Source organism: Scleropages formosus, chromosome 4 (genome assembly GCF_900964775.1).
Source record: "Scleropages formosus chromosome 4, fSclFor1.1, whole genome shotgun sequence".
Classification (NCBI taxonomy): domain Eukaryota; kingdom Metazoa; phylum Chordata; class Actinopteri; order Osteoglossiformes; family Osteoglossidae; genus Scleropages; species Scleropages formosus.
Window position 1 is genome coordinate 36,329,684 of NC_041809.1, and position 24,519 is coordinate 36,354,202.

General features: G+C 42.5%; 1 protein-coding gene across 4 annotated transcripts; it reads right to left on the minus strand.

Moving 5' to 3' along the window:
* Positions 1-322: 322 nt before the first annotated feature.
* LOC108934418 (PH and SEC7 domain-containing protein 2-like) lies at positions 323-23,994 on the minus strand. Of its 4 annotated transcripts, none has more exons than XM_018752205.2 (15): positions 23,886-23,994; positions 20,966-21,428; positions 20,145-20,725; positions 12,411-12,605; positions 12,211-12,291; positions 11,780-11,892; positions 11,381-11,439; positions 8,026-8,115; positions 7,583-7,626; positions 6,751-6,935; positions 6,567-6,637; positions 6,305-6,462; positions 5,422-5,566; positions 4,774-4,917; positions 323-3,732 (listed from the first exon to the last, which is right to left on the minus strand). In XM_018752205.2, exons 3-15 carry the CDS (start codon positions 20,633-20,635, stop codon positions 3,547-3,549), a joined length of 1,962 nt encoding a protein of 653 aa, XP_018607721.1. In that variant the 5' UTR covers positions 20,636-20,725; positions 20,966-21,428; positions 23,886-23,994; the 3' UTR covers positions 323-3,546. The 4 variants fall into 4 exon arrangements, with proteins under 4 accessions (XP_018607721.1, XP_018607722.1, XP_018607720.1 ...); XM_018752206.2 differs by lacking the exon at positions 23,886-23,994 and adding an exon at positions 23,644-23,748; XM_018752204.2 differs by lacking the exon at positions 20,966-21,428.
* Between the last annotated feature and the right edge of the window lie 525 nt (positions 23,995-24,519).

A 24,519-nucleotide genomic window follows, 5' to 3' on the forward strand; every position in this document is an offset into this window, starting at 1 on the left:
TAGGTGCTTCTACACTTACCAGAGGCTTTTCTCCAGCGACTTCCAACGAACTCTATGTAGTGTTATCAGCTCACACACCTTATTCACCGCGGTGACTTACACTGCTAGATACACTACTTACACTGGCTCACTCATCCATACATCAGTGGAACACACATACACTCTCTCTGTCACTCACACACTATGGGGGAACCTGAACAGCATGTCTCTGGACTGTGGGAGGAAACCAGAGCACCCGGAGGAAACCCACACCGACATGGGGAGAACATGTAAACTCCACACAGACTGAGGGGGGATTGAACCCACATCCTCTCGCACCCCCCAGGCGCTGTGAGAGAGCAGTGCTACTCAATGTGCCACCATGCCTCCCGCTTCTTCTACTCGTCATTCTTAAAGTTGTTTTTTTGTCCACTGATATAACCTCTTTGTAATGCATTAATAATCTCTACAGTTTCTGTCACAGCCCTGTACTTTACACACTTTTTGCATGGCCCTGTGCTTATTAAAACTAAGTCAAGTAAAGTGAATGAACCAAGGCCAGGCTCATATATTCCACGTTACACTCAAGAGAACCGCCAAGACGCCGCCATAAACCCTGCCACACACCTCAGCGTGAAGGTCACTTTCTTTTAATATATGTTGTATATTTTGACTTCCCGTTTGTGTTGAATATCCGCACGTGACGTTGCGGTGGTGAGACGAATCCGCAGGAATTCTGATTTAAACGGCCCTAATCGGTTCAAAGATTACCCTCGTCACGCAAATCTGCCGAAAATATCCGTCTGGAATACATGCATTTGACTCAGTAACACGTAATTCTTTGCATAAATGTTTCAGCGATAAACTGACCACGCAAGAGCACTCAAAAGTTTTTGGTTAATACACCACAGTAAACGTTGTTATATGCAGTATTGCAGTGTGATTATACCACCATATTACACAGAGACCCCATTTAATACATAAAATACTATATTATGGTGTGTGCTTACATGCTTTCCTAATATGGAATATTTGTGTCACATGCCAAAGTGTGGAAAGTCATTTTCACCAGGCAACGGAAGAGGAGGAAGGAATTTCTCAAAAGCACAATATGTGTTAAAGGGAATATAGTTTCTCCAGTAACTTTTCCAAATCCTTGTGGGACAGTTGATAACTGACAATCAGAAAAGACCAGAAAGAAGTGAGAAACACAGCTAAACATAGTTCAGGACAGGCTTAACTAAACATGTCTGAAATAACTATGAATTTATCTCAAACAAGTCGACACGTTTCAAACTGCAGTGGTCAGCAGCCAGTTACTAGTATTTATTTGCTCAGTGAACAATTAAGAGAGAACTTACACGAGATACACTTTATTCTGTAATATATACATACGCTAATTTTATAGTTTTTGTCTTTACAATAGATTACCTGAAGAATCTGGTCACATTTTAAGTGATGCTGTCAATCTTAGTCAACAAAATCATATTACATGTCATCTACATAATTAACATCAAAACCAAAGCTCATGCTGGAAATCCACTTTAAATTTACCTTGGAACACTTAAAGCACCAAGACTTAGCCAAAAAAAAAAAAAGTCAACTCAAATGTGAAGTTAAAGTCTGGCGTTCGAGTGCAATGACAACTGCTAGGTCGATTTTAACATTCAGAGACTCGCGTTTTCTAATTATTGCTCTGTTTTATATAGCCATCCCAGACTTTAACATATATTACAGATATTGAATCCTGTCCTTGTTACCTTGAATGTGAAATAATATTTCTATTTGATTAGTCAATTGTATTTCAACTACAGAACATTTAAACTGCTTACTGTCACCAACTCAGTTGATGACATTGTGATTTAATAGTACTTTACTGTTTATGTCCCAGAATTAATTATGAGGCTACACTTAGCTTATCATGGGAAAAAAGTGGATGTTCTGTGCTGCCAAGAAAGCTTCAAAACAGGTGAAATTGGCTAGAAAGGTGGAGATAATTTTTTCTTGTTTAAGGTCAAAAAGAGAGACTGATTTTCAGCAGCTGGATCAAATTGCATGGGAATCTTTGTCTTTGGCAAGTAAAAGCCTTTTTGGTTGTTATGCAGTTAATTCATTTTGTTTGGTCATTTTCATCTCGGGAGACTGATTTTCAGCAGCTGGATCAAATTGCATGGGAATCTTTGTCTTTGGCAAGTAAAAGCCTTTTTGGTTGTTATGCAGTTAATTCATTTTGTTTGGTCATTTTCATCTCACCATATCTGTTAACCAGCCTGCACTGATACTCGGTCAAAGTCATTCTAGCAGAGCCTCATCAGCATTGGAACACCACTGTAAAAAGCAATAAACATTGTATTTTATGCTGGAATAAATTAACGCTGCTTATTTACAAAAGCCTCTTTTTGCTTGTTTAACAATACTTGGGCCACACAGTGACTGGTTTGTCAAGATGAGTGTGAAGTACAGCATGAATTGTAGGGGTTATCAATATGTATGAGAGCACATGCTGGGACTATGTGAGGTATGTAGGCCAAGAGTCTGTGTTGCAGAACAGCACGATGCTCAAGTTTATTCCGTGTCAGAGAAGCAGTCATGTTAAACCTTGCAGGGTCACTAACCGTATGAATTCTCAAGCTTTTGCACATCATTTTCCGAAATGACTCTCCTCAAAGACTTGAAGTTCACTGATAAACTGCAAAAAGCATTCATATTCCATATTTACAAGTTGTAAGAATGATAAATTAAAAGGAAAAATAAATAATTTAAAACAAAACCTAAAATAAAGAAAATCTCTAAAGTGCAATCATTTTACTTTGAAAAACTCGTATGGCAAAACTTTCAAATACATGAGTCTAAATTCCTTAAGGAAACTCATTATCTATGTAACAGCAACAAATTATCTACTCACAACAATAAATGAGGACAGAATACTAGCCAGAAACTCCTGAGAACAAGTAAAATGCTTTTTTGACTATGACTTTGTCACATCACCTCAGCAGAGTCTGGCAAGATGGGAGAAACGCCCTCCTTGGTGAGCTGTATTCCGACACTGACCATGTCTTGCAGAGAAGGGGAGGGGGGGAAGGAAAAAAAAAAAAAAAAAGGGAGCAGGCCCACGGCATCCATCCAAATTTCTCAAAATGAACTGGACAGATCACTCAGTTCATCCATATGTCTAATGGCTTTTCTCACATCTCTCTTCAGATTTCTTCACTGTCACTTTAGTTAAGTTCCAATATGTAGTCACCCAGTCATCGTAGAGATGTGTCACAACCCAAGTCAGATTTTGGCCACGCCCCATAGTTCCATACCAAACTCACAAGAAGCTGTTCCCATACTTTAGCATATGAGCTCATTATTTACTGCTATGCAACTGCATTTTAATTTCGTTGGAATCTCACCATTGTTAGGCATTTTGTCCATGTCCCCACAGTTATGATGCTTATGGCAGTGTCATTTAAAGCCAATGACAAAATTATGGAGATTTTCAGGCACTGAGCTCTTCATCTGGTGGGGCATCAAAGCATGGGGGGCGTGGCTGATGGGAGGAGTCCCACCTCTCCCAGCCAATCAGCTCCACTGGCCCGAAGCAGACCCTCCGTGTCCCTGGGTGATGGAGGGGCTCGACTGGCTCTTCCGCAGTTGCCCATGGTCCTGCTGCGCTCTCAGGAGACTGACCTCAACTTGGCCCAGGTCCTCACTGTCCACCCTCAGCTTGGCCTGTAGCAGCGCCACATACGTTTCATACCGGTCCCTCTGCACAGGGGAAATGCAGGAAAGGTCACACCTTTTATTGAAAAGGTATTTCTATTATTACTGTATTGCTTAGCCAGCACTTCTGTCAGGAACAACTTGACATTTTTCCCACTTTTAAATGGCTGCATGGGCTCCTAGAGCTCCTCATAGGATGTAAGTGAGCTGAAGGCACACAGACTGAATTGGAAGTGGAAAGTGACACATGCCTCACATAGCAGTTACACGAACAAACAAACAAACAAACGAGGTGCCGTTTCCACGGGGACATCAGTGTGACTGGGATGCCAATCTTCACTCTGTCCGCCTAAACATTTACCACTTAAGTGTCAAGTGCAAACATATGCTCTGTAGGAGAGCATGAATGGGTGGGCCAATGGACCTGCAGATCACACTTACACTGGCATTTAAAGAATTTGGAATCACCGAGTTATGCTGTTGGAGGAATCAAGGCAATTGTCTTTAACTGAGTTAGAAGGTACTGGCATTCCTAAAGTTCATTTGTGGGTTCAAAAATGGCCAAAACTAAATAGCTTTCTAAAGAAACATGCCAGTATGTTGTTGTTTTGCAAAATGAAGGCAATTACATGTGTCACCTTCTTGAAAGGAATAGCAGGTTTCAGCAGTGCTTACAATTACAAAGGTTCATCTACCATGAGGACCATGGCCATTAGAGTTTACCATTAGAAGACTGGAGTAACGGCTGATGAAAATAGGGCACAGTCATATGTGAATAATAAATTAAAAATCAGTTGTTTTGAGCAGTAATACCATTTGGAACATTAGTAATGATGTTCTGGCTGTATTTTTAAATCAATGTAAATGTACCCTGATTTAAAGTAGTATCAATTATTTCAAAAACATTAAAATTTCTGGGCGATTCCAAAATTTTGAACGCTAGTGTACATTAAAAGAGAACACAAAGCACAATTTTAGCATATTTCTCAGTACTGACAGAGACCTTATTCCATGTATCAAAAGGAGTAGAACAAATGTGCTGGAAAGGGATCCCTGTTCTCAGCATGGTACACGTGTGTCACTCACTTCAAAAGCGAGGTACTGCTCCTTGAGCTGATACTCCTCCCACTCCCTAGAGCCCATGCTGTGGTCCGGGAGGTTCTTGCTGTGCTCCTCGATTTCCACAGAGACCTGCTTCAGCTTGTTTTCGTGATACTTCAGCTGCTCCTCCTTCAAAGACACAGGATCAAACTTCAGTTTAATTTTTCTAGGCGTCACCACAGATCATTCACTATGATTTCTGCTTAAGGACCACAGAGGTTATTCAAAGCGAGTCTGATGTTATTTCAACACAACAGACTGGAGGAGGATAAAACTTCTTTTGTGACAATGTGTGGTGCAGGACAGCGGGGCCTTTCATTGTGAATGGCTGTGTGATCCATCTTTTTCCACAGATAAATGCACAGATGTGAGCACTGGTTACCACAGCAACACCCCCAGGAAGAGATGTAATGCTGCAGATGCACACAGAGGTGAATTGCAAGGAAATACTGCAATACACATGTCAATTCATTCTGAAGTTTCAGACCACTTCTTACAGCAACAAGGCAAATGACATGCTGTAAATTTGAAAGTGGAGTGCGGAGAGTAAGAAAAAACCTACTTCTATTGCAATTGTACGTGAACAGCAAAAACGGCCCTTCGTGTGTGTCGGGGGGGGAGGGTAATGCAAACCTGGCTTAGTCTGGTGGAGGACGAAGGCAGCAGGGGTCTGCAGAACTTCCTCCTGGAGCCGACAGCCGCTGGGAAGGCAGGAGCAGAGAACAAGGCCGCCACCAGGTTGATCCGCAGGATCCATGACGTCATCTCCTCTTCACTCCTGGTGCATGCAGAGGGATCGGCAGTCAGTCACACAGGCACACACCAGAAGAGTGTGTGTGTACATACATAGAGAGTGGAGAAGAAAAATAAAGCTATAAAAATTGGCCAAAAATAATGACAATAAAATTGTGGATAACTATCAAAATATGAATCGGGCATGCTTTACGAATTTCAAAGAAAAACAGAACGTGATAATCATAATGCAAGTTTGCAAACAATAAAATTGTGGTACTTTTGAATTTGATGTACATTTAAAAGTTTAAGTCTACACCTAACATTTTTTTTTACTGGAAAAAAATTTGTATCGTGGTCTGAAATGATGCATATAAACAAAAAGTGCAGAATAGCTGTTATGAATGCAATATATATAGGGTTATGACAAATATGCCCCAGAGAAAAACATGGGAAAGGTTTGTTATTACAGAACATTGATATGAAAATATATAACTTCTGAAAAGTAAGTTAAATTTCCATTTTTGACTTAGATTACAGGCAAGGCTGAAAATCCTCACAAATGGCAGATTCTTCTGCAAAGGGGAAAAAAACCTAATAATGCTGGTTTTTTAACAAAAACATCATGTAAGCACTTTGTATTTTAGTCTAAATTTATTTCCACATTTAACACGGTGCCTCAATCTTCATGTTGTCCTGTAAAAGTTCCCATTATTTCCACCATCTCCAGGTTTGTCCCAGTATAACCGTTTGGGGGTGGGGGGGATAATGTAATGATCCTTACGGAGCCTGGAAGAGGAACACACGCCAGTCAGAGGTCTTGAGTTTGAATACGTTGGGCCTCTTGGCATAGTCACTGGCCTGGCTGGCCAGGGCATGGTGAATGCGCACGGTGTTCTTCAGATCTACCTCCGACAGGTCCTTGTCGGGCTTGTACTCGTCCTGAACCACAACGTGAGGGGGAACGATGATACAAACAGATAACTGTTGTTCTGAAGTTCCCGGAACACCTGTTCATTTTATAAAACATTCTTTTTTTTTTTTACCTTTTGAAGGTACAGGACTGTTCCTTTGAGAACAGCATAGAATTTTTTCCAGCTGCGACGTCCTTTTGGAGCTGAAATCACAGACATGTAACTATGACTCTCAGCCTCTTAACCCATTCTAACACAGCAGAGCTCAGAACCACCTCGCCTGGTCCTCCGTTTCCCAGAACCGACTGGCACTCACCAGGTTTGCCGTCCATTTCAAACTGGACTTTGCGAGAGAGGATACCATGCTTATAGGTGACGGCGTTGAGTGTGAGGGGGATGCCTACGAATGGGTTCTTGCCATTGGCAGCCCGCGCCATCTTCTTTCCCCTGCAGTTTCCCTCCACAAGTTCTGATAAAGACTTCTTCAGCTCCTCCTCCTCACTTAAAGGCAGAAAACACACACAAATCATAAGTACTTGTGGATACTACAGGTGCACCACAATAATCTTTTATTTACAATTGTTAAAATACAATTTAATTCAGCCTCACCACCCTGTAGGCAAAATGACAATGGTGTAGCAGCTTTAAGATACTCATGTACTGTAGAGAAATCAAACACCTTCTGAACTCTAACGCCACAATCCAACATTTTTGTAAAGAAGAACCACACTTTTTTTCTGATTATCCCGCACTCCTTAAAAATTTTATTCAATCCCTTATGAATAAATCGAAACAATGCAAGATTGTTAGTTTTCACGCAGCTTCATCTCTGTCCAGGTAAAAGAAACCTGCCGACAATACCGTACAACACGTTAATAATACAAATGAATCTAAGACCTAGCGTGCCATTCTACTGTGTTTTCAGCACAAATACACCACAGCATTCTCAGTAGCAGATGGAAATTCTTGCATATGTGCTAGAAATAAAGCATGTCAAGAAAGAGCTTAAGCAGTCAAGATGATAAGATAAATAGAAGCTACTGAACCAAGAAAGAGAAGATTAGATGAAATACACAAAGGCGATCTCCACTGTAAACTATTTACACGCTTAATAAATTGTGTGAGATTGGCGCAGTGAGGGTACTTACATCGCCCAGTCCAGCTTCTCGCTCTTTATTGAGTTATACAGAGCCTGTAATGAGACCAGTGCAGAAACCAGTTGTAACTCTTTTGACCATGGGAAATTATGGTACAGGAATGTGATCACGTTGTAATAAACCCACCAGATCTTTCATCGGTCTCTAACACTCAGTCCATAACTCTAAGTGTCAATATCCGAACAATTAATCCTAAGAAAAATGAACCGAAACATATTGCTCGATATCATACGTTTCAATGTGCATAAAAAGGCTGGAAGAAAGTGTATTTCAATAGACTGCATTTTTACTGAATCAGCTGAATTGTAATTTTTGTGTTTGTGTGTGGAGCATACAATTTCGCCTCATAGTGTTGTTCCTCTGAGAGCCTGAAGTCATCAGAAATGAGGCCACGTGAGCAATTACTACAATGAGGACAAGGCGGAAACAAGGACCTTCAACAAGTCCTTTGGGAAGTCACTGCCATTATTTAGCCCATCCAAGTTGCTGATAAACTGCTGGCAAGACATCTTCTTCCCAATGTTCTGAAAAGGACACAAGACATTTGACAGTGACACCTATGACAAGTATAGAATAGTCATTCCGAAGATTATAGAATTAAATCTTAAGGGGAAGGGAAGGAAGAGGAAAAAAAAAAAAAACCACCCTCAGATTACAGGCCAAGCATATTAACTCATTTAAGCTGCATAATGTAATGACGTATTATTGTGGAGACCGAGGGGTTGCCCCCTCTCTCGCACGCGCACGCAAGCTGATATACTTGGCCATGTACACATTTTGTGCCTCACACATTTTGGAGTTTAATGTTGTTTATTTTATCGTGAAGACAGCTGTGTGAAATATAAGACACCCATAGTTGCCTACAAGGTATTAAACGAAGAGCTTCCATTTTTCCGTGTCCGTCTGGGTTTATACACCTTTCTTTGGAATCCACGTGAGGATCTGGGCTAACTCATTAGCCAGATCGTTACAATAACACAAATTAATGTTTCAAATACAGGTGGTCCCCGATTTATGACGGTTCCATTTTTTTTCGACTTTCCAGCGGTGAGCTGGCAATAGACATTCAGTAAACCTTTCAATTTTAAATTTTGATTTCTTCCTGGGCAAGCGATATGCGGTGCGATACTCTCTTGAGATGCTGGGCAGCGCGGCGACCCACATCTCCCAGTCTGTCACACAGAGGTGTGCATTAGGTTTACTAAATTCATTTTTGACTTCCGGTGGGTTTCGTGGAGCGTAACCCATAAGTCGGGGACCACCTGTACGTCAGGTAAACTTCCAAGATAAAATTGTTGCAAAATTCACCGGAGAAAGGAATCCAAAGCAGATAAAAATGTTACCAGAAAGAAAAGCGATAGCAACGACAGAACCGAATGCTGTACCTGAAATCCTTTCGGATTTTAAAAAAGAACAACACAGAGGGTCTCCACTACACACTGCGTCACAGACACGAAATTCCTTATTTGTGAAGAACTGTATATGAGACACCTGGCAGATGTATTACCTGTAGTACACCTGCAGAGGGACTTGTTTGAACTGAAACATACAAAACCTAATTTTTGAAGAAAAAAAAAAAAAAAAAAAAAATACAAATAAATAGAAACAACTAACACTTACAGTAAGTCTATCATTATTGATAACTACTTGTACAGTACAGGGTCACTGTGGTCTGTGGGCCTTCTGTGTCCTGGAAAAACAGCATTAAACAGGATACAGCCCCGGTGTAACGCTACTACATTACAATGTAACAGTTTTAAACAGTAATTATTTGATGACTGCGGGGGGCGCGGTGGCGTAGCGGGTTTGGCCGGGTCCTGCTCTCTGGTGGGTCTGGGATTCGAGTCCCGCTTGGGGTACCTTGCGATGGACTGGCATCCCGTCCTGGGTGAGTCCCCTCCCCCTCCGGCCTTGCGCCCTGTGTCGCTGGGCTAGGCTGCAGCTCGCTGCGACCCCGCTTGGACAAGCGGTTTCAGACTGTGCGTGCGTGCGACTTCAAAAGCTAGATGTACTAGTTTAAAATTACTGAAAATAAAAATCCATCTCCTCAACCTTGCATTCAAAGCCACTGATGATTAATCATATAAATGTGTATCAGGTGTGATGTTTTGAGCCTCTTTCAAATTTATTATCTACACAGTCAATAAAAGCTTTGTAAAGAAACTGAGGGAAAATATTTTATGAATAAGGGTCTGTAAAATGACTGGATACAACAAATAATACTTTGTAAGTCTTTTCTGAACACTTAACTTCAGGCTCTTAAAATTAAAATGACAATGTAAAAAAAATACATTTTTCTCCCCAAAGGCCTAGTGGATGCTGGCTTTTGACTGATTAGGTCCATAAAAATGCACAACATAGAGACACTCAGGAACATGAGACATGAGCTGTAAACACTGAAATAAAAGCGATCCCACACTTCAGTAGCGTTGCTTGTGTGTCTCAGTGTTTTGCTGCCAATGCGGGAATGCAATTCATTTACAGTCTGTGAGGGACGAAAATTTTAGAAAGTAGAACAGCTCAGAAAAATGCAATTAAAAATAACTGGGAAATGGCTGTATCTTCCCAAAAGAAAAAAAAAAAAATCCTAACTTGAACGGTCACAACAGAAGGAAGCAGATAAAATATATGTATATATATAAAATAATGAATATTATATTTATTATATATATTACATATACACACACACACACACACACACAGTATACATATATGTATATATGATACTATATGAATATAATAATCAAAATATTTATGGTTTATTAAAAATACCATGAGGGAAAAAAAAAAAAAACACCAGTACACAATTATATGGTTAAGTAGATAGCAGGGGTACATTCACCATTTTACACACTGTTTACACCTTTAGTGCCGTGTGTTCAGAAGGCTGTTTTTTTTTTTTTTTTTTGGAAGGGGGGGCTCACGTAAGCTGAGACTACATAAGCTAAATAGTAAAAAGATGCTACTGTACTGTACTTACAGTATGTTGCTGTAATTGAGATTTCAGGAGTGTTGTGCTGTGGGAATCCACTAGATGGCCATCTACAGCTGTATGAACTTCCATGACACCTAACTGAGCTTTTTCATTCATCACTCCATTATTCTACTTATATGAAGAATAAAGACATGCAGCTCTGTTCAGAAAAAGAGTGACGAGAGAAAGTCAACACTCACCACCTCAAAGTGATCAGCAATTTGGGTATGAGAAGAACAGAAAGACAGCAATAAGGACAAAGAGCGCTTGAGAGGTTTAAAATGGACAGATAAAAAGCCGAGAAAAGTAGAAAAATCTACAATGACTAGAATACATTTTAAAAATAGATGTAAAATGACAAAGGTTTCATTGAGGTCTCTTAAATGTTGTGAAAACTAGTCCTTCATTCAAAAGCCTAATCCTAAGCACCAAAGCTCAAGCAGTCAGCCAAATAAAACTCAGTCAGACTCCATCACATCTGGGTTTACTCTGATTTCTTAAACGTGCTCTTAAGGGTCTTTCAACAAACAATTCCTTCAGAAATGCAAGAATGAGGTCCTTCTGAGCACAAGGGGAACTTTCACTTCGTATTTCTATCTCGACAGTGAAATTAAATGCATAGAGCAGTACGTCTACAACTTATCACCACACATCGATTTAAACGCAGCCGCTCGGAGCGCTGCTGTCTGCGCAAACAGATCGGCAGCCCTGCAACACCCTTTTGGAAACCCTCCTTATTTGCTGGAGCATGACACTCAACTGCAGAAATCCTAGGGAAACGGACAAAACAATTTCATACTTGGAGGGTTACATACATGCCCATGCAGGTCTGTGTTGAGCAGCATGAGGGCACACGTCAGCATATGGATGGCATCTGCCAGAAGAAACAACAACATTGACTCATGTTAACAGTCGAGTTAAAATAACACTCCGACAGACCTACACTATTTACAGGTCCCGTTACAACACTAATGAATATTCGGATTCACCGCAGCGTAACTACATTTCCTATTGTGTACAACTGAACAAGTGCACTGTTCCTATGTGAACAAAGTAATAAGACATGTTGAAACAATGCAGAGACCAGTCAGTACAGCACAGTTAAAGAGGAGCCTGTTCATGACAAGTTCACAGTTCTGGACAATTCTTGGTTGATGCTCTTTTTGGAGATCAGTGAATGAAAGCACAACGGCAATAATAGGACACTTATTTACCCTCAGACAAGAGGGAGTCCGGGTTGCAGGAGCAGTACCTCCTGGAGAAGTGGACCAGGATGCGCTCCCTCTCCTGCGTCTCCCCAATGAGAGGAAAGGCCTTCAGGAACTCCCTGAGCCGACAGTGACAACAGCAACAAGCCTCCATGAGGACTCATCACGAGAACAGGTGAGCAGCTAAACTCATCAACTACAACATAAACAGCTTTTGGACTGTAACACTAACAGCTTATACAACTACTGAGGCATTTCAAGCACTGATACATTTAAAGACATGGAAAGCAAGTAGGTGATAATTAAAAAAAAAAAAAAAAATGTATAAAGGATTAAAAACAATACAATACAAATACAAAATTTCCTCCACAAACAAAAGTTCTCAGGGGCTACATGGAGACACCCTGCACACTTGAGTGCTCCAAGCAGTGATGTACCTTAGGGCTCCTTCTACGGTGAGGCCCCTGAAATTGAAGAAACACAGGTACTCTGCTGCCACCAGCTGGTTGAACTTGTTACTGAAAGACAAAAAACCAAATGTCAATTTTTTTTTTTTGGACACCTATGGATGCTACCCTAGGAGTGGACAATGCTACCCTAGGAGAGGCGATGCAATGCGACCGGGAGATGGGCTCACTTTTTCCCCAGGTGCCGTGCAACATCACAGCGCTTGAATCCCTCCAGGTGGAAGAGGCGCTTGGCAAGGCGCTTTGCGGCATCACCGGCACCTTCGCAGCTGTCAGCAGAGGCTTCTGTGCTGCTCTGCTCCAGCCGTTCCAAACTGCCCAGCTCCGAACCGGAGTCCGACGAGACATCCGACAAGTTGGCGTCGCTGACGGGGGGGCACCATGACAGTTCAGAGAAAACAAGGATGCAAAGCGATCCATAGAGATAGTACATACATAAAACACACAGGTTCACAGCAGTATGTTTTCCAGTAAAAACTATGTGCCAAGAGATGCATGAAGACACAAACTTCAGGAAACAGACTGTACTATTTTCTGCACTACACACTGTGTATTTTTCCACTTAATGCGTGTCCCCTGGAAAAGGGGAAGCTGATAGCATACTGGTTAGAGCTACTGCATTTGGTCCTAGAAGTTACAGGTTTGAATCCCACCTCCAGCTATAGTACCCTTGAGTAAGGTACTTACCCCAAAATTGCTCCAGTGAAATTAGCCAGCTCTATAAATGGGTAAGCATTTGTAAATACCTCAACACTAAGTTGCTTTGGAGAATAGTGTCAGCTAAATTAATAAATGTGATATTTCCTCTAGGGGGTGCGGTGGCGCAGTGGGTTGGACTGGGTCCATCCTGGGTGTGTCCCCTCCCCCTCCGGCCTTACGCCCTGAGTTGCTGGGTAGACTCCGGTTCCCCGCAACCCCGTAGGGGACAAGCGGTTCAGAAAATGTGTGTGTGTGTATTTCCTCTAACACACTGCTTACCAAAGCAACATGTTTGCAGTTTAGTGTGTGTGACAAAAATTACTCCCTTTAACAAGCTATTCATTTACCCAAGTATGCATATCCAATATTTCCAACATTTAAAATGACTTTGGTCAATACTCACAAAATTTATAAAATATTTGTACATTTTTTCCAGTGTTTCTCTTTAGGGGTAATCCAGTTCACCTTTAAACTTCATGTGCAGAATGTGTGTCAGTAAGTGTTTGCCATGGAAACACTAGTGCCATCACCAAATCTGCCTTAAATCATCAGCATTCCCTAGCAAATTTAGTGAGTGACACAGAGAGTGTGTTTCACTGATGTATGGATGAGTGACCCATTGTAAGTAGTGTATCTAGCAGTGTAAGTCACCGCGGTGAATAAGGTGTGTGGGATAGTAACACTACATAATATCCATGAGTGTAAGTCGCTTTGGAGAAAAGTGTCTGCTAAGTGAATAAATGTGAATTTGTCACTTTTTCAGGAAGCAGAGTCAGCACATATGCCAAAACATCTGGGGCATCCAGTGATATCACTGTAACATCAGTGGCAGTTTCTCCACCTCAAGGGCAGAAGAATCACAATCTTTACCCTGGAGGCTACTGGCATGGGATGTGAGAATTTTCTCTATGTTAAATGTCAACCAAGACGCAGAAATGACCCCTTCGTACAAGACCTGCCTGCGTACAGCCCACACGGTACACACCTCCTCTTCAGTACCATGCACCATATTACTAACCACAGCTTCACTAAACACCTTATAAATGAGCATTTATAAGGTATAAATGAATAAATGTAAATGTCATCTTTATGCTCATTTAGGAGATGTTTTACTCCAAAACAACTTCCAATGAACTCTATGTAGTGTTATGAGCCCACACACCTTATTCACCACGGTGACTTACACCGCAAGATACACTACTTACACTGGGTCACTCATCCATACATCAGTGGAACACACACACTCTCTCTCTCTGTCACTCACACACTATGGGTGAAGCTGAACAACATGCCTTAGACTGTGGGAGGAAACCAGAGCACCCGCAAGAACCCCACACAGGCACAGGGAGAACATGCCAACTCCACACAGACTGAGTGGGAATCAAACCCATGTCCTCTCAACCACCCAGGCGCTGTGAGACAACAGCGCTACTCACTGTGCCGCTCAGGTTTTTAAAAACCATTAAGGTTTTTAAAGTGCTTAAAAATGTTTGAGAAAGTTTTAGATGTTTAAAAGCATCTACGATTTCAAAATGGGAAGGTCTTGCAACTACACAGCATATCGAAGGAGTGGATCCCTTTTTCCTTCAGTAGTTTTTTTTTTTTCTTTCTTTCTTCTTTCTTTCTTTGGCTGCACTCAAGGCACTTTGATGAACGTGTAAATACACGATTGTTGATCACTTCACACACACACACACACACACACACACACACACACACACACACTACTCCGGGGACACTTACAGGCAAGGGCATATGAAACTGAAGGGGGAAGAAAGTGCAGCAACACTGGACTGTACTCAGATTTTGACAGTGTAAATTCCTTTATGTCACAGGATGTGCTGGATTACTCCACCCGCTGTGATCTTGTGTCAGCAGTGACCTTACAGAGGCCAGGACCCGTATATTCCTCCTTAATCGTTCCTCAGGGGTGCTTCCCCCTCACTGTACATTTTCACACCACTAAAGATACAGCAAAGATTCACTGAACGAGAGCTCAAAGAGCATACAGTTTCACTGAACTAATGTTGAGACCACCAGGAGACAACGCCCCCCATGCCCCTGTTCTGCCACGCACTAAAGACATTTTCTTCTTTGTTCAAACAAACGACATGTATGTTCCTGTGCTTGCCTGTAAGTTGCTTCCTGCTCAATCTGACACTCTTTCTTGTCCCGTTGAAAGGAGTTCAACTCAGGATTAGATGAGCAGGCTGCTATGAGGCTCTCAACATGAGGAGACGTGTCTGTGACTCACACGCCGCAGGACTCACCTGTACAGGTACGCCAGCTACAGGGCGTGGGGTGAGCCGCGAGTGTGTGTCACAGCGGCTCTTGGCCAAATACACTTTGCTGACAACTCAGCAAAACACACACACCACAGAATGAACAGCCTTTTACCACCATTAAAGCAGAAGGGACTTTATTTTTGTGTATGGAGGCTTCTTACTGTTACGGGACTTTGTCACTTTTGACACGTGGTCTAAATATTGTTTGTTCAGAATAAGAGTGGACCTTGTACCACAGGAGTTAAAAAAGGGGGAGGAAACAAGAGCCCCGATGTAAAGCAAGTCCACACACACACACACACACACACACACACATTTTCTGAACCGCTTGTCCCATACGGGGTCGCGGGGAACCGGAGCCTACCCGGCAACACAGGGCGTAAGGCCGGAGGGGGAGGGGACACACCCAGGACGGGACGCCAGTCCGTCGCAAGGCACCCCAAGCGGGACTCGAACCCCAGACCCACTGGAGAGCAGGACCGTGGTCCAACCCACTGCGCCACCGCACCCCCATAAAGCAAGTCCAATTTATCCACAATGTATTACTGTTATGAAACTGTTGAATATTAAACAGTGAGTTCATAAATATTTACGGTTCGAACCGTTAACACGCTTGGATGGAGCTTTCGCTGAATTTGATGAAGACCACATAGCTCAGTTAAAAAAAAAAAAAAAAAAAAAAAAAAAAAAAAAGGCTTCCCCCCCCCCCAAATTCTGCTTTTTAACACTTCGAGATTCATTCAAGAGCTTTTCCGCGACCTCGGAAGACCCACCGCAGTTACGATACGTGACGACCCCGGCCTGCCATTTCTACGGCGGACCGCTGCCCCGCTCCGTACGAACCACCCAAACCGTGCGAGCCTCGCGTTAGTGGTGAACGCGCGCGCGCGCACTCCACCGCGTCTCGCGCTGTGCGGAACCAGTCACGGGCACGAGCCCCAACAGCAACCGAGCGGGCTGACGAGTACAGCGGTCCGGAACAGTAGAGGACACTGCGATTATAAAGCTGTGCAGAATCGTTCGGGTTTTTAAGCGTTTCCTCCTGCCTCGCGGGAACTGGACTCTACGGGGGGGGGGGGGAGGAGGGGGCTGTATCTTGCTTGGTTTCGCTTATTTCGAGATCGTTTCCAAAAGTTACTAAAACAGAGCAGAAGAAGGCGAGCGAAACAAACTCCGTGCGCGACTTCGACGAACAGAGAAAGGTGCGATTTGCTGTATAGGTTCAGAGAAACTTTGTAGCAGCGCCTGTTGCCCGAGTGTGTCGAAGGCGGGGAGTCGCGGAGGTGAGGCAACGCGCTTTTTCCTCGCGCTGCGGCCGAACGCGTTGCAAAAGTCTGCAGAAACAAAGTTAAAACCTCCCTTCTCCTACACATGATGTAGGGGCAATCGATGAAGTGCGGCCAGCCACCCCACACCCACTGATCTTACAGTGTGTCACTAACCGGACAAATACGTGCAGTTACGTTAATGGCTTTCGGTAAATTGTCTTCACCACTTACAGCAGATCCAGGAGAAAGTCGAAGTGGACGTCGTACTCTTCTTTCCACATTCTGCCCCCGGATTTCGCCCTCAAAACGAGAAGTTGAGTAGGCTCTTCCTCTGAGGCTCAGTCCGATCCATCTTCTTGCCCGGATGAGTTTTACCCGTTTTTACACCATTGCTCTCTTCGCTATCCGTCGAGAACGCAGCGGTGTTCCGCTTTCCGTCCGTCCGCTCTCCTGGAGTGTGTGAGGGTCAGGACCCTGACTCCAGGGAAGAGGGGAAGGGGCGGAGTGTCCGACAGACACACACACACTCCAACATACCGCTGGAGCCGAATTCACATTTTTCCTGCCCCGGACTCTAGGGAGCAGCGCTGAAAGCTGAATGAAGCACATTGATTCCGCCTTCGTTAAAAACAAGTCTTACGGGGTCTGCTGATATTTAACCACTTCAGTCACACAATTTTTTATCATTTCCTTGCAAAGAGACTCGCAATACTGTATTAGATCCTTTTCTACACCTGGGTATTTCTTCACTGCAGTAATTGAGTAATTCAGGGGAAGTAACTCTGAAGGGTACTACACTAGGAGGGAAACAAACCAGCAACCTCTAGGCATCTCATTAACTGCTACACCACCTGCTGTTCAGAAGATATTTTGCACACGGTGCCAGAGGAAGATTTTAAAAAAACTGACAACTTGTCTTTCAACATTCTGAAATTCCACAGGCTCTGTTTATATTAAAACCATCATTGACAAAAAAAAAAAAAAAAAAAAAAAAAATAATCTTTTCAAAAAGCAAATCTCTCAAACCAAAAACAGAATGGAAGTAATCTACACAGGCATGTTATTAGAATGCACAGTCTTGGCTCATTTATGGAGCACAGAGCAAAATTTAGTGTGGGGGCAGAGCTCATTTGCTAGTAGTAGACTGCCTGTGAACTTGAGGTAAAACTTGTACCGTGCTGGCTTATCTGCCAAAGCATCTGCACCAACCTGCAGCCAGGGTCTTGCACACAAAATAAGAGAAACCGGACTATTTGGTATTAATCTGTGAAAGTACAGAAATTCATTTGCACTGAAAAGCTAACATCTGTACAAACACACCACCTGCAAGAGGAAAACACTAGGAAGTGTAGTACTTCAAAAGTGCGACATCCCCTATGTAATTGTTTTTAGTGACCATATGAGTTCACCAAGAGTTCACTAACTGATACACTCCAATGTCAAGCCTTCTTTTCCATTTCCACAGCAAAACACGTTTAACGCAGAACTGAAGATGGTTAGGGGGCGTGGTGGCACAGTGGGTTGGACCGGGTCCTGCTCTCTGGTGGGTCTGGGGTTCAAGTTCAACTTGGGGTGCCTTGTGATAGACTGGCATCCCGTCCTGGGTGTGTCCCCTCCTCCTCCAGCCTTACACCCTGTGTTGCTGGGTTAGGCTCCGGGTCACCGCAACCCCACTTGGGGTGAGCGGTTTCAGTCAGTGTGTGTGTGTGTGTGTGTGTGTGTGTGTGTGTGTGTGAGTGTGAGTGTGAGAGAGACATCCCTTTAAGAACATCAGGTAACACATTTGTAGATAATGTACTGCTTACTTGTGTGTAATAATGGTACTACATCAGAATGCACCGAGTACATAAAATAGAAAACTGATTTTACATGCTTGCCGTAATGTAGTAGGACGACTATTCCGTTCCACTAAAAACTTGATTAAAATTTGAATTTAGTCACATTGCTGAAAATGTTTCTTACTGATATTTAGGTTGTGATCTTGAACTGCTTTCTTGAGACACCTATTACTTGCCAAGATTACATATTCAGTTTTGAGTAAGTGGCTTTATTTTCCTCCTTGTTCCTGTTTGCTCTTTTTCATCCTCCTTCAGTTTCTGTTGCTTAGTTATTTAAAATAAAAATAAAAAAAATTCAGGAGTTAAAAGTGTGGGTACAAACATTTTCCATTTAAGTAGACATTTGTCAGGTGAAAACAAAGCTTAAAAACTAGCATAATTGGTAGAAAAGTATTTCACTAACCTCAATGGATTTAGATTTTTACCAGCAAATGTGAAAACCAGAACTTTAGTAAATTGCAGGGCCATAGCAAAATCCCTGGATGCAAATCAAAGGGCACTAGGTTTCTGTGTATCTCATAAGAGAAAAAACATTTAAACTTAATACCACACTGGAGCGTAATGCTTTGAAATTCCACATTTACATGTAACAGATTATGTTAGTAAAACTAAGGTCAAGGGGAAAGGATTCCTCAAACAAACCCAAAATAATAAAATCATAATGATAAAAAGCTCCAGTAGATCATGTCTCTTTCCGAGTTTCTCTCCTACAATACACGTAAAAGGAGTCCAAACAGTGGTGCTGCCTGGAACACGTTGCCTGTCTTGGGATTTGTTTCTAAAAGTGATATTGGGGACAGAGGCTGATTCCCTGGATATTTCAAATTCAGTATTCATTATTATTCTGCCTGTAAAATGTCTGATTCATGCCTCCCCAGGCTAGTTAACATTTGTCTCTTTAGCCTACTTTCCACATAAATTGGGGAGACATCCAACTACCCTGGGTGCTCATGTCGTCCTGCAGAACTGTAGCCGTGCAAACACAGTTGTATGAGCTTGGCTTCTTAAAGACACAGTGCAGATTTAATTTGCATCCTAATCTCAACTCCTGCTTGTACAAAGAAATGCTACAAGGGAGCTCTGTAGAATGACAGTAATTCCAAGTGGCATCAAATAATCTCAAAAACAAGATCTCATTCAGACAGCTGCCTGGCAGACATGCAGACTACTTGTGAATGACTAAATCTATCAAACCACAGCAACATGATTCCATCTGGATGAATCAGACCTAAATGGTATACTGACAGTAAAGTACAAATGAATAGCTACATTCAATGCCCTAATCTATCCACTGCACCTTAAGCACTATCATCTGGAAATATTTAAAACTCTTAAATTGGCTCTAGTTTGTTACATCAGCAGTGTCTTGAACCATCTGCTACCTTTCTTTGATTTTGTTCAACATTACAGTGCGTTCCTCACAGGAGAAATTCAATATCAAGACAACAATTTTCCATTTCCTCCTTATCTACTCTTATCTTCATTTCAGTGTTTCATTGCTTGGGACAAAATATCAGGTGTGGTTCTTGAGATAGAGGCTTTTTAATTTAGTTCCAAAGTTCCTTGGTAAATGCCATAGAAAAATTTGAGACACATGCTTCTACAAGCCTGTAAACACTCGCTACACCTTTCACAGTTCCTGCATGTGAGCTTCAGCATACTGAGCACAGCTGGCAAGGTTCATGGTGGTCAGCACAGCCATATGTGCAGAGGGCCTTTCCTTTCCTCAACTGAAACTGTTAAATTCTACTGCAACACTAGACAATGTTGAAGCAGGTATTGGAAGTATCCATATCTGTGTGCTGGGACCTTACCTGAAAGAATTCGGGAGGGTGCAGGTGCTGCTTGGGAGCCCTTTGTTGACAGTGTGGAATCCATTGGATAGGGCTGTGAGTGCGGGGCGGTTAAGATTGTTTTCGGATTGGCTGGTGGTGACAGAATTTCGCAAAGAGCTGCCCAAATCTGCCTCATGATCTCTCTGCACGTCCAGCCCTGCTCTCAGCTCCACCTCCAGCCCCTCCTGCTTCGTAGTGGTGCTCACCTCCAGGGAACTGTGCTGCTGCTGCTTAACCTGTTGGACCCTCTGCTGGATGGGCGGCGCAAGTGCCGTCTCCCAGCCTATGCCACCGTCCGACTCGCCTGCAGCAGATAAGTCATCCAGAGAATCCAGGCTACTGCAGCAAGTTCCTCGTGACAGCTTGGACTCCATCGCAAACTCAGAAGCGAAGCTCAGATCATCCTGTTTTTCTTCTGCCCACTTTTTCTCATTCTGCACTACCTCTCTTGTCTGACTCCAACTGTTCATCCTCTACAAAGAAGTGTAATATGGAAGTGAGGCAGTCAGTTTTCTCTCAGTTCAGTGCTGTCAGCCCCTTCTTCAGGAATCCATCCAGCTCTGCAAAAACAAAAACAGTCAGAGCAATTGACTGCTTGAGATATTTGCTATAAAACACATGACTTTGTCTAACAATAAGTTAACTGTGCATTTTCAAAACAACTTACAGATTTTAAATCTCTAACAGCAACATATTTTTACCTACAGAAATGCAGGTAATACACATTCCTTCAGAGTAAATCAGCAGAGTCTCTCCTTGGACAAAATTGTTACTGCAGAAGATTAGGAATGAACAGTCACCTCTGCACATCTGTGCCACTTCCCAACTGGACACACCTGCAGTTTTAAATTAAATATGCTGCACAATTTAGTTTCCTTGAATTTATAGCAATACTGTTTTTGTTGAGTTTCAAATCAGACAGTCTTGCTCCATAAATAGTCATACAAGTTGCAACTTTCACAAGTTGTTCATTTTTGAGTTTTTCCATTCCCCATTCCATTATGCAGAGAATCCATCTCTGTCCTGGTTGTGAAGTCTCTGTCTTCCTATAGGTCCCCTAGTTCTTCTGAATCAGCTGAACGCTTCACGCCCATCGCTGAATGAACACCCCACAGGAGGTTCAGCACTCCATCACTAGTCATTAGGCAAGGAGGTCCGATGAAAACTTCTTCTGTAGGCAGACTCTGAACCTCCTGGGTCATAACGTAGTTTTGCTTGGGGCAGACTACCAAGTCCTCTTGATCCACAGCTGTAGACGATACCCTGGTTTTCACAAACACAAAATCAGAGCAGAGGAGCTGCATCTCTTAAGAACAACTGAGTCTGTTGTAGATGTTGAACTTTTGTACTCCAGAAAGACATGTTGTCTCTCTTCCAGAAGAGGATTTCAAAGAGAAGACCTTGCCAGGCCTCTAAATTCCACTGCAATTGTTGCATATGTATTTTCATGACATGAAAAAATGCCTTTTGTGTATGAGGGTAACCAACCAGTCCTGTATCTCTTTGAATACATAAACACACAAAGACATACAAAACAACTGCATGGAAAACCTGCAGAGGTCACAAACAGAACAAAGGTGATTTGGTAATTTTGTCCTAAAGTTGTCCTCACACTGAATTCATGTGTTAAATAACAATGTGTGTTTCAGTGTCTCCCCTCTATGTGCCGATGGCCATAACAGCTGAGTAGCAATAACCAGTCAGGTAATGTTAGTTACCAAGTCGTTTTTTGTAAAACTGTCAGTTCAGGATGTCTTGCTCTCTCACACAGCTGAAAGCAGTAACATCTGTCGGATGTATTCAGCTCAGTGGTCCAATACTGTCACCATCAGCACGCTGTGCCAAGGGTCTCCATGACCTATTAACCCCTTTTCATTAGAAAACCCATTTTGGAAAAACGATAAGTATAATCTTCATAAAAGACAGGAGAGACACATCCTCTCCAGTGCTAAAAATAGAATAATCTGTCCCCCGCCCAATGTGGGACAAGCCTGGGGGGCTACTATAAGAAATCCCTGACCACTTATTATTGCTAATATTGGAAATGCCAGTAATATTGACTGTTTGAACTGTGGGAGATGCCAGCATAATGGCAAATCCCACCATTACATTTTGCTTTTATTGATACACATGTCATTTATAAAACAGTGTCTTCAATGGGAAAGGTAACATCATGAATAAAATATAAAGAGAGTTAGTCAATTCAGATGACAAGCTAAGCAAGTTCCTTTATGGACAACTATGAAAAGCATGATAGATGACTAGCAGATTACCCAGGCGGTAAATTCAGATGGTATTTTTTGTAGTTGGCTGCATTTTTCTAAGTTCAACCATCAGGATCATGTTTGTCTCAAGGTAGTCCTTTGCATTGCACTGAGAACATAACACCAAAAGCAGAATGAGAAAGGAAGGGGACCGATATTTATTTCAGAGAGCTCCACCCTTGGATCTGCAGTGTCCTCTGTCAGGGTTCAGAGCCACACGTGAAACACGGTTAATTACACTAGTGCTCACTAGTAAACAGAAAAGGCTGTGTGATGATGTGTCAATAAGTGACAGAAGCACTTACTGTGAGGGACTGGAAGGTGAACAATATTATGAGTAGTGTTCATCTCAATAATAGTGGCGAGGTCACTACATTACTTTAATTACCAGGAATCTGGAGGCAAAGACCAGATATCACATTTTTTCCCCGCACACTGTAGGACACGGGGCAATAACACACACTCCTTCATTCACACATACACTCAGGGGAAATTTTGAGTCACTGATTCACTGCAAACTTATAACATTGTGCTGCTGTAGGTAACAGACATCAACTCCACACTGACCAAGGCAGATTCGGACCCACTTCCTCAACTGCCTTCTCTTCAAATTATTTATTTGAAAAAAAGAGGAATTAGTATGTGCCTGGAGACATCTAACATCTATTTCTGCCAAAGACTGATAAGTCTTGACTTAACAGAGTCGGTTAAATCTGGTTCGCAAATCTTTACAGCTGATTTTTATGCTTAAAAATATACATATTATTATACACACAGACAAAGACACACAAGTTTGACTGGCTACACTGACATTTATTCATTTATCCTACACTTTTCTCCAAAGCCACTTTTATGTTAAGATAGGGAAAACTGTTTACCCATTTATACAGCTGGGTAATTTTACTGGAGCAATTGGGGAAAGTACCTTGCTCAGGGATACTACAGCTGGAGGTGGGATTCGAAACAGTTGAATTCCGTCTCTATGTATCAAGGGTCGCAGGTTCAAATCCCACCTCCAGCTGTAGTACCTTGAGCAACGTACTTACCCTAAACTGCTTCAGTAAAAAGTACCCAGCTGTGTAAATGCGAAAATAATTGTAAGCCGCTTGGGAGAAAAGCTTCAGGTTAAAAAAAGAGGAGAAAAAAAAAAAAGGTACTGTACGTTTCACACACAGCTGGCTGCACACCGGTTACACTAGACTCACTCGGCTCACCTCAGACGCCGGAATCCACTGTATTAGTTAATTAATCCACAATATTAATGTCTTATTGTATTTTTGCTCCGCACGAAACGTGGAGACAGTTTGTTGAGAGTAAAAAAACCGAAGGACACGTCACGAACCGAAGCAGGTCCGTCACTTCAGAGCCAGACAGAGACTGACGGAGGGACAGCGGAGTCGGAGTTCGTCTACAATTAAGTGTGTATTTCGTGTACGAATGAGTGCGTGACACTTACCGCACTCGTGTTGTTTTCACGCGCAGTCAGCGGCCGGGAACAAACGTGTAAAGAGTCGCGTCCATCCAGGCGGCTCCGCGACTGTCGCCTCAGCTCTGGCCGCTCTGTGTTCGCGCGCGAGCTCGTGTTCATGTGAGCGCGCGACGGAGAGAGGGAGGGAGGCGACGCGAGACGCGCTCCGCGTGAACGCGCATCCGAGACCCGGGAGCGGCGCGTTTTTTAGTTCTGAATCCCACGGAGATCATTGTGGATATTTACTGTGCTCTTTACTGTACTGTTACCTCTGCCTTTTCATGTTAATGTGACGCAGTAAAAATTATAAGGACGCATTTCAATTAGTGTTGCAATGATAACAGCAGTATTACTAGTGATTTTAGTGGGATAATTATCGTGTATTACATTACTCTGCGACGTCCTGAATGCAAACTGGATGCAAACTTAATGCAAAACGCGTGAACTCTTTGCTGTATTTTTACTTCTGCCTTTCTATGTTAATGAGATGCAGTAAAAATAACAAGGAAGTATTTCATTAACCCAGTGCTGCAAATGTGGAACTACTGTAGTAACATTATTACTAATTTTATTAGTTTAATAATCCATTACACTACCAGGTTCTGAATGCAAACCGCATTTA